Source organism: Halichoerus grypus, chromosome 1 (assembly GCF_964656455.1).
Source record: "Halichoerus grypus chromosome 1, mHalGry1.hap1.1, whole genome shotgun sequence".
Lineage (NCBI taxonomy): Eukaryota > Metazoa > Chordata > Mammalia > Carnivora > Phocidae > Halichoerus > Halichoerus grypus.
The window spans coordinates 63,957,087-63,968,190 of NC_135712.1; the positions used below are offsets into that span (position 1 = coordinate 63,957,087).

The following is an 11,104-nucleotide window of genomic DNA, read 5'->3' on the forward strand; positions in this document are numbered from 1 at the left end:
AACCTGACCTCCGCCCCCATTGCTCCATTAAAATTTCTCTTACTAAAGTCACTAATGATCTAATAACCAAATCCAACAGTTCTCAGTCTCTTGACTTCCTTATTTGATACTGTTGATCATTTCTTCATTTTTTTTTTTAAAGATTTTATTTATTTGAGAGAGAGCACACATGCACACAGAGGGAGAGGGAGAAGCAGACTCCCCGCTGAGCAGGAAGCCCGACGGGGCTTGATCCCAGGACCCAGAGATCATGAACTGAGCCAAAGGCAGCCACCCAACTGACTGAGCCTCCCAGGCACTCCTGATCATTTCTTCCTTGCAACACTAGTTCACCTTGTCTTAGACTTCTATTTCCTTAGTCTTATTCATTTGAAAGCTTCCTCTTCCTCTGCTCCTAAATGTTATTTACCAGAATTCTGTCCATCCTCTTTTCACTCCACTTTTTCTATCACACACAGTGGCGACACCCACCCCACACCCTCTCACCTCTTACATAGACTTTTTTTTTTTTTTTTTAAGATTTTATTTATTTATTTGACAGAGAGAGACAGCGAGAGAGGGAACACAAGCAGGGGAGTGGGAGAGGGAGAAGCAGGCCTCCCCGCGGTGCAGGGAGCCCGATGTGGGGCTCGATCCCAGGACCCTGGGATCACGACCCGAGCCGAAGGCAGACGCTTAACAACTGAGCCACCCAGGCGCCCCTTACATAGACTTTTTAAATGGTTGGCTAACTGATCTCCCTGCTTTAAGTCTTATTGACATCTGTCCATCCTCCAGATTGTACATATTGCTGCCAAAGTTGTCTAAGATAGGATAGTGGATCCCATCAAAATCACCTTGAGTATGTTAAAACAGACATCTGGGTTCTATCCAGAGTTTCTGACTCAGTAGGTTTGGGGCAGGGCTTGAAATTTTCCATTTCTAACAAGTTCCCAGTTAGGTGATGCTGCTGCTGCAGACCCAGATACTGTATTTTGAGAACTCCTGACTTGAGAACCCTTGGAGTCATTAGTCCTAAATTGAAAATCTTTCACTAGCAGTCTTCAGTTCCTAGACTTCTGTCTGCTTAAGAAATTACTTGAACTGGGGCGCCTGGGTGGCTGTCAGTTAAGCATCTGCCTTCGGATCAGGTCATGATCCCAGGGTCCTGGGACCGAGCCCCACATCAGGCTCCCTGCTCAGTGGGAAGCCTGCCACTCACCCTGCTTGTGCTGTCAAATAAATAAATGAAACCTTAAAAAAAAAAATTACTTGAATTGCTTGTCGAAGGGGCACAGTTTTGGGCTTTACTCTCAAGATTATGACTTAGTAGATCTGATGTAGTGTCCAAGGATCACACTTTTGAGAACCTGTGACCTACAAGATAATAAAAGTTCAAACCCCTTAACATGGAATTCAAGTCCTCCTATAATCTGTTCTTTGCCTACTTCTCTAGCATTATTGAACTAGTTATTTAAGAACTGGTGCAAGTCCATGCCTTGGGTTTTTGTCTATCTTGTTCCCACTACATGAACCCTCTCTCCCTAATTTATATGGTACTCTCCCAGTCCTCCTTTAAAATGCCTATGTGTTACTGCTGCAGTGAAGTCCTCCCTGACACTGCAGCTTCCAAGCAAAGTTGATGACGCTTTTGTGTCACCTCTGTACCTTGTATGTACTTCCTTTCTGAACACCCTTGTGTTATGATTATTGATTTACTTACCTGCCTTCTATTAATCTACTCTAAACATCACTATCTCTAGCACCCAGCAGTGTCCAGGTCATAGTAATTGCTCAGGAAATAGAAATGGGGGAGGGGTAGTGGTGGTGATGATTTGATAGGGAGGGGAGAAGCTTAAGGAATATAACATGGAATCAGAGTAAATAGGATAATGAGGAACATTTCCATCATGCTCATGCCTGTGAACTATTTTCCTCTACTTACCTACCTTAAGCCACCCTAACAGCTGGTCAAACATCTTCCTTCCTTTTCTTGTATTCAAAGTTCACCCAACTAATCTTTTGCTATATACCGTTTTTCCACACACCATTTAATTTCCCAGTATATAAACAATCACCAAAAGGCCATCCTTTACTGAGTATGCATCTCCTATCACTAAACAAAGATGATATCCTTTCTCTCACATGATCCATAATAGCATACACAGGTCACTGGTAATTTTTCTCTTCCCCATATGAATGTGTCACCTATAAAGGGCAGCTGAAATGAGTAGCAGCATGTTGAACTGCAGATTTTTATCTCCCTGATGCTGTCATATCTGAAAAGAGAGGGGGGCACTTCCTAATTCCTTTAGCCAAAACTAGTTATTTCTTTTTTTTTTTTTTTAAGATTTTATTTATTTATTTGACAGAGACAGACACAGTGAGAGAGGGAACACAAGCAATGGGAGTGAGAGAGGGAGAAGCAGGCTTCCTGCGGAGCATGGAGCCCGATGTGGGGCTCGATCCCAGGACCCTGGGATCATGACCTGAGCCGAAGGCGGACGCTTAACGACTGAGCCACCCAGGCGCCCCCAAAACTAGTTATTTCTTATCCTCATTCGTTTTGCCAGCCTGGCCTCTGGTCCCCCTGTACCACTCTGTTCAGGTCATGGCCGAGACAAGTCAAACTAGAAGGGGTGGGGGTGGGATCAGCTTACAGTAGTCTGTTATCTCTAATCAGTTATCTGGGCTGCTTTTCAGTGACAGAACCAACTTGGAGCCATTTTGATAAGACATCTTTGTGCCAAGACCACCCATTTTGCTCTTAACTGTCAAGTAACCTCATCAAGATGTTAGTCAAGGGTGCCTCGGTGGCTCAGTGAAACGTCTGCCTTTGGCTCAAGTCATGATCCCAGGGTCCTGAGATTGAGCCCCGAGTTGGGCTACCTGCTCAGCAGGTAGTCTGTTTCTCCCTCTCCCTCTGCCTGCCCCTCCCCACCACTCGTGTATTCTCTCGCAAATCAGTGAAATCTTAAAAAAAAAAAAAAAGTTTATTAATCAAAAGAAACCCTATCTTTAAGACCCTAAGGAAAGAATACTGAAACACCAACTTTCCTGCCCTCCTTCACTCCAAGAACTACCACATTTAGGCTGAACCATTTATGAAACCAATATACTGTGGTTACCTTGCTATTTTTCCAATATACCAAAATCGTTCCCACCTTAGGCCACTGCCCTTGCTATTACTGAATACTCCCCAAAGCTATTTATATGGCTCAGTCTTGCTTCTTTGCTTTGCTCAGAAATTATCTTCTCAAAGATGCCTTCTAGCAATGCCACTCCTAGTACTATTTCCTTGCCCCAATTTACTTTCTCTTTACCACACTTACTACTACTACCAGGAGACATTACATATAAATTTATTTATGGCACATTTTTGCACCCCCCACATTGTAAGTTCTCTTAGGGTCTTTGTGTTTCTTATTCACTGCTATCTATATCCCCAGTGCCTAACATGGTGCCTGGTGGTCAATATGCGTTTGTTGAATAGCTGAATAGATTTAGACTGATTGCCAAATTATGTAACTTAAAAAAAAAAAGTATATTCATCAAAATACTTAAGAAAACAATGGTTAATTTAAACACAGCATTCACCTTGGGTAGCTGTATATATACACCTACCCCTCATCATGCTGCCTTTGCTGAAAACCTGTTGGGAACTCTTCTGCAAGAATTGTTTTCAGAGCCAGTTTATGAATTACATGATTGGTCTTTTTACTTCATAAGTCATACTGTGTTTCACCAAAGAGTTCACAGTGTAAAAAAGCCAAACCAAGCACAGAAAACATATGAGAATATATTTCAGGCTCTCAAGACAAGGCCTCAGAAGCTTAGATGACTAGTGACATCAATTGACGAAGATCACCTCTCGAGAATACGGACATGGACTGAAAAGGGTTAATGCTCACAAACATAGAGGTTCTGGAATTTGAAATTAAAAACACACATTTTAGGCACAGATCAAATTATCGGGGGACAAAGAGGTAACTTCTTCTATTTCACTTCAGCTTATAACTCCAAACATGCCGCTGTAGGTGAGCTGCTGCCCAGACTGCATCCAAGATCGTTTAGCTGAGGACTTGCCCATTCTTCTAGTCACTTGGGATCTTCAGCCTGCCCATACTCCAGCCCACATGGCATTTGCACTCATCTTCTCCCACTGGTCCAGCCATACACCTTCTTCCTGAGTGCGGGCACTCTAAAGACTTTGTCTTAAAAAGTATCACTTCAAACAGCTAATAATTAAAGGAAAATCTTAAGAGGCAAAAGAAGAACAGGGAAAATGACAGCAATATCCTCTGAGTTTCAGGACAGCAGCTTATTCATAGGTATTTTTAAATGTCATTTGGCAGAACAAAACACTGAGTTCCTATTTCTCAGAAATGCTTCCTTCCAGGATGCAACAAAGAGAGTCCCAGCCAGGACTATAAGCCACTCTTTGCCCCAAGTATTCCAAAACTATTAACCAGCCAAAGAGAAAGAGAATGGGTGCTGTCAGGCAACTCCACTGATCTCCCTTTCTGTAGCACGGAGGCCAACTGAGGACTGAAGATAATGAAAGGACAGGAAGGAAAGTAGACACACCAAAGATATGGTGTCAAGTGATATATGAGATGTGTTCATAAATGAATGAGTTATTCCAGAGCCATACAAACAAATCAATCTCTTTACTGGAGAGGCACACCTCTCGTCCTGTGTATTATTCAAATGTACTAACACATGAAAGATCACATCACCTTGTTTGTGGATACATTTAATATCCCTTACCCTTCCCACCTTTCAAAACATAATAGTATACAAAATATAAAATATCTTAAATATTTATAAAAATCGCAAGAAAAAATAGAACGTATGAAAATATTTTTATCTGAGTTCTCCCTCATTGTTGAGAGGCAGCTTAGTTTGCCTTGAGTTCATAACTGTTGAGTGGGTAGGAGTATGCCCTGCCTAATACTATTCTGTCCCGGAGAAGTTTAAATAAAACATAGTAGTTGCAGAAGAGGATGAGAGCCATGGAAAGTGTGTGGTTCCACTTCTCCGACCGCAGCAAGGAATAGAGCTGGTAGAAGACGACACTGCCCTCAATAAGGATAAGCAGATTTAACAGCCTTAATGGACGATGAAATAGGAACTGTAAAGGAAGGTGAAAAGCAAAACGTTATTTCATAGAAAGGTAAAGACTGTAGTTATTCTCACATTTTTCTCCTAAAACAATTTCATATTTACAGGTTCCTGTGTGCAATAACATATGGATCTGCTTACTGAACATCAGGCTATTTCTTGCTGTAGAGACCCAAACCTTCTCCTTTTTGCTCAAGGAATAAGGAAATAAATTTTATTTCAATGCCCTGAGATATGAGAAAGGATCCCACCCAAAAGAACTGCCTCTGAACATTTTTCTTAAAACTATATCTTGGGTATATATTTTATTTGAGATAATCAAAAGTACATTTATCTAAGACAGGGACTGGATAAAGGACTGAATGGAAAATATTTTAGACTTTGCAAGTCAAGAGGCAAAAATTAAAGATATTATATAGGTACTTAAAACCATTTAAAATGAACCATTTAAAAAAGTAAAAATCATTGTTAGTCTGTGGGCTGATCTAAGACATAAATACACTAGACAAGTCTGGGGGGGAGGGGAAGTCTTACCAGCGGAAATATCAAAACAATAATTTCTTAATTTTCCCTTAAACCGTTTACCCACCATCATCACTGACTCAAATCCTCTACACCATATATTTCTGCTGGGTTTTTTTCTGGATATTAAGAAGTAGGGTGCACAGACAGGACAATGAGGAAGGAAGGAAAAATTAATCAGTATTAGAGTTTGGCTAAAAACAGGGCTGCTCACTGTTTTTATTCCACCAAATTCTTCACTTTAAGAGGCTAAATCCTGGTTTACTAATAAAAACATATTATGAATAGAAAGATAGAAGGCTGCAAACTGTGGCAATGGTAGTATATCAGATTTAAATAAACTAATTTAGACCTCAAGGTTCAAATCTGAGAATAAAGCCAAATCATCATGACAGCTCCAAAAGGTAGCAAGGTTCTTCGGGTCCTTCTTTGAGAGAAAGAAAATGTTTAACCTGGGTTATAGTATATGATATCCAGTAATACCATGTATAAAATTGGCTCAGAATTAATATTCCAGAAGGACTCAGGCAATGGTAGTTTCTGCGACAATTATAACAATTAAAATTAAATGTGCCAGTAAGCTATAAACTGAATGAGTAGAAAGGTGAGGAAAAGTTTTAACTTCTAACAGCTATAGGTAGTCGGCACATTTTAAATGAGTGTTCTCAAACTTCAGTGTGCCTAAGAATCATTTCCAAATAGGTAAATGCTGTAAATTCCTGGAATCCTTCAGACATTCTGATTCAGAAGTCTGGGGTAGGGGCCCTGAATTACTTTAAAGAGTGAGCCAGGTGATTTATATGCAAGTGGCCCAAGGGACCACTTTGGCAAAACACTGATTTACCTGTTCGGTCATGCAAAATCAGTAATAAGTTAATTTCCCTAATCCTTATTCTTTGGATTTCACCTGATTCTTCAGCTATCCAACACACTAGCAAGGAAAATACTTATTTTTCAAGCAGAAAACTCCAGTAGAGTATCTGGTTATTACAGGTTTCTTGAGGTGACTGCAAGGGCCAACAGAAGTCATTAACGGCCTATGGAATACACCTGACTGAATTAAATATTCTGTGTAGAAACCGAATGCTTATGTGGTTGTGACTTAAGTCCGCTCCTCCCTAGTTTCCTCATTCAAGGGCCTTTCACCTGCCCCATGCTCCTCCCAGCCCTCACCCTGTCCTCCCCTACCCACCCCCATTGTATTTACAAACATCCAGCCCTGATGTGAAATTCCCAGTATTTAACTGAAAGGCCCTTAGCAGCAAACACCTGCAGAACCAGAAAGCCCATGTGCCCTCACAGGGAACTGGGAGGGAGGCAGAATGAGATGCAAGTATCTCAAAAAAAGATCTCCAATTCTTTTTTAGACTATAATCTCCATTGAAAGGCAAGGCACTGCACTATGAACAGTCCCCTGCATGCACCTTCTTTTCCCCACTGCCACTGATCAGCTAGCCTTTCCCATATAAATAAATACTTCTGCCTCCTAGAGTCAGAATTTCCAGAAAACTGAAAGATCAATAGAACATAATCCAAGGCATAAATTCAAATGGGACAGAAGCTGGGTTTAACGGATGTCTATTGCTTCTTCCTTTTTAACTGGTAAGCCTTTTTCCCTTTAATCCAGGAAAAGGTAAAAGGCCAGAGATCATGGCATTTGTCTTACTTTCAAAAGGGAAGTCAAGGTACTTTAAGGAGGTGATACAAATGACAAATACCAAAAAAACAACAAAAAACAAAACCATTACATTATTACTATATTAAATATCACTTAAGGATACATAAACACAATATAATAAGGACACCACTAAACCAAACTATTACAAATAAAAATTTAAGATGAAAAAGGGAAGTCTCAAATAACTGCCTACTTGTTTCAGGTAATACTAGACACAACAAACCCCAGTATGACTTTTAAGCTGTTGGAGCTGGGACAATGCTATCTGGTATCTGATCTTCAAACTGCCTTTCAGAATATATTTCCAAGAGACAAGGGCCAGTATTATAGCAGTAGTAATAACTACCATGTGCTACACACTGTGCTAGGTGCTTACACACATGGTGGCCTCCTAACACCACTAAGTTTATGTTTGAAAAGAAGTAAGTGGTACTTGCATAAAAGCGGGCATGGGATACGTCTGAAGGCACCGCCACGTTGTAAGGCCCCATGGCTCTATATAAGCATCTGCTGTGTCGCACCAGCACCCCTTGAGGCCATATTGTATTTTCTGACCAACTAAGGGAGAAAGAAATGCAATGTTAGCATACTGGCAATTACAGATAAGACAGTGTCTGGCAAGGCCAACTACATTTCTACGGAAGGGATTAAGTATTCAAGGCTTCATCTGCCTGAATTCTGAGAATACATTGTATAGTCAAACTGGAAAGAGTTAGGAAGGATTTGTTATCATAACTTCATTGCTATATAGTAGAGAGGCTGCAAAGTGATACCGTTAACTCAGTGTCAGAGGACTTATTAGGCGTTGGAGAATGAGCAGAAGTTAATGTGTAAGGCATCTACGAGCCAGAAAATCGAGTGTAAGTAAGTGGACTGTCATCTCAATCCCAAGCGAGCAAAATCTATTGATGGAAATGCTAGAGAGAACAAACAAGAGAAAGCGGACTGTAGTGAGAGTAGTGGAGAAATGAACACACTGTCAGATCAGCATGACATCTACTGTAGAACTATATCCCAAAAGCTATAGAAAATCAGTCTATTTGTCACATACTTCAAATGCCTCATATATGCGTGAAGCCGTACAGAACACAGAGACACACGAGGTAATGACACACAGACTTTACTTTTTACTGCTTTCTTGGTTTATTTTTATAGAAGTTTCTCTAGGAAAAAGAAGTTATGGAAGAAGCTTCATTGTTTCCAGCACCAATGTAATGGAGTTGGGGTGGGGTTGGGGATCTTCAGGTTAAGCTTTTTAAAAAATCTAAGTTAATTCATCTCTTCCTGATTTTGGAAAGGTTAGTTTCCTAGGGTAAGAACTGGGACATTTTAGGTATGTTAAAAAAAAAAAAGAAAAAAAAAAGGAAAAGAAAAAAGTCTAGCACCCTGAAGCTTTCCCAGTTCAGAAAATGGTCCGTCGGCCTTGCTCACACTTACCAGCATTAAAGTGATGATACACCTCATGGCCATGTGCCATCAAGGAGCCTGAAGATGTACAGTACTAGTACTGTGGATTGTATTTTCAATTTTTATTGAAATTTGTCCTTTGCCCACAGTCGGGTTTCTTTTCAGCCTGGCCCAATCTCTTTCAGTTCCTGGGCTTGAAGGCCTGTGCTAATCTGTATCAGACATCAAGGCAGATAATTGAAGGGAGGACTCTGAGGGGGACAGGGGAAGGGAAAGTCCCCTCAATCTGTCCCACTTCATTAGGAAAGAATTTCTAGGTGATGAAATTTGTGAAATGTTCCAATTATAAAAGGGAGGAAGATGAAGATGGTCCAGGTCTGAGAGGAAGGTACGGTGAAGGGCTCAGAAGTGAGAGAACAAAAGGGTTCTAAAGTTACCCATTCTGGATCACAGGGACCATGCAGAGAAATGACTGGTAAGGGGACACAATGAGAGGAATACTCAGAGAGAACTCAATTAGGGAGAGTTTTCATTTAAATATGGGAAAAGCAGGGAAACATTCACTAGCGAGTTTAGGAAAAAAGATAAAAAATGCAAGCAAGGAAAACTACTAGAACATATTTGCATTTATTAGAAAGAAAAGATGTGAGAAGCAAATTCTACCTGCCTGAGTGTAAGATGATTAGCTAGCAACTATTTAGCTGTGGCAATGAGGAGGAGAAAATGAATCTTACAGGCTTCCAAAGAGAATTAAAAATATATCATGACTCTGTGAATTTGGGCAAAGGGTTAAGACTGAAAGAAAACTCCAATATTACAGCTTGGGAAACAAATTACACACTCCAGGGTGACCGGGTAGCTGAAAGGTAGGAGGCATTTAAGGAGGGACTGGGGATGGTGGTGGGAATGAGTTAATGTCCCCTGTGTTCAGTTTAGAGTGATGACAGGCATCCACGTAGACAAAAAACTAAAAATTAAATGTTCAAAAGCCAAGAACAAGAATGGCATACAAAGCAAATAAACATGATCAGCAGCATGTAGAAGGTGTTATATGGTTTTACCCTCTAGGCTACTCACATGTGCTGTGGAGCATTGCTGTAGGACCCATGTTCAAGCTTCTGCCACTTGCCCAGGTGAGCAGCTGATTTATGTAGCAAATCACAGTATTTGGATGGTAGCAGTTGTGTGGTGAGCATGACAAAAGCATTGATCCACACCATAATGAGGTGCTCACATGACCAGCGCATGTCATAGTACTGGGTACTCTGGAAAAGATCAGAAAAGGGAGAAATGATCCATGCACTGTTAAGCAAGAAGGTAGGGATGGGTGCGTGTACATACGCCCTGCAGACAAATGCCACACTGAGTCACACATGCATTGGTTGTCCTGCTGTCCGTGCAGAAAGTTCAAGAGCAGAGTCCTCCAAAATCCTTCAACCTGACTTTCTGGCTGTATGAATTAGGGTTGGGAGGGAGAGGCAATTATATTTTAAGTGCTTCCTTTCTAGAAGAGGTGAGTGCCCTCTGTAAATGACCACTCCGGCTGCAGATGTGCTTCTCAGTGGGTGAAGAAAGGGTACTAAAATGTCCCAAAAGATTTTGGGCTCAAGTGACATCCAGACCATTTTTCTTTTCTACTGAAGTAAATTGAAATTTAGATAAAGGTTAGATTAAATTCAAGGAAAGTCCTGATTAACCACGTTAAGATCAACTACAGTAGGCTGAACTGTATTAAAACCTCAATCCTCTTAAGCTACTACATACTGATTCTATTATAAACACAAATTTTATTTTCCCCAGAAACTGGAAAAAAAAAAAAACTTTAAAAAAGAGAAAAAAAAGAGGGGACCACCACGGGTGCATCACATATATGGAAATACCTATCCGCCAACCAGGAGCGGTATTAGTGCACTCCAGATGCAGCCGAACTCCACCATCCAGGCTGCCAAAGGGGAGACAGAGAAAAGGGGGATTAAATAAGAAATACCCAGTTTATGTCATTCACACACAAATCCAGGAAGCACATAAAAGGAACCACTTACCTTCACAAAACACAGGGGGAGAAATGCAACATAGTAGGCACTGAAGAGGGAGTTGAAGAGAACTTCCTTGATTCTGTGGTTGAAATCCGCTTTCAGACATTCAACTTCATTGCGAATGAGGTCTGGAGATAGAGGGCAGCTGTGTGTGGGGATGGGCGTGGCATTATTAAACTGTTCTTTTAGAGACTCCAACAATAAGGAGAGAAAGTCTTTGGATTTGGCCAAGCCACCCACAGTTGAGGCACTTTCTTCTACCGCCTGGTGCTGAACCATATAGTTATAGTCTGTGAGAAGAAGATGAGCTCTACTATCTTGGTGGAAACAGCAGAGTGGAACATAAACACCAAACCTG

General features: G+C 40.9%; 1 protein-coding gene across 1 annotated transcript in view; it reads right to left on the reverse strand.

The window, feature by feature from the left end:
* Nucleotides 1–3,765: 3,765 nt before the first annotated feature.
* Nucleotides 3,766–11,104, reverse strand: part of TMEM39A (transmembrane protein 39A) — a 29,471-nt gene continuing 22,132 nt past the window's right edge. Inside the window, exons 5-8 of the mRNA XM_036066782.2 lie at nucleotides 10,753–11,101; nucleotides 9,788–9,975; nucleotides 7,741–7,861; nucleotides 3,766–5,113 (exon numbers count right to left, since the gene is read on the reverse strand). Of these exons, the coding sequence (XP_035922675.1) occupies nucleotides 4,880–5,113; nucleotides 7,741–7,861; nucleotides 9,788–9,975; nucleotides 10,753–11,101 (892 nt within the window). The 3' untranslated portion in view covers nucleotides 3,766–4,879. The remainder of the gene's footprint in view (nucleotides 5,114–7,740; nucleotides 7,862–9,787; nucleotides 9,976–10,752; nucleotides 11,102–11,104) is intronic.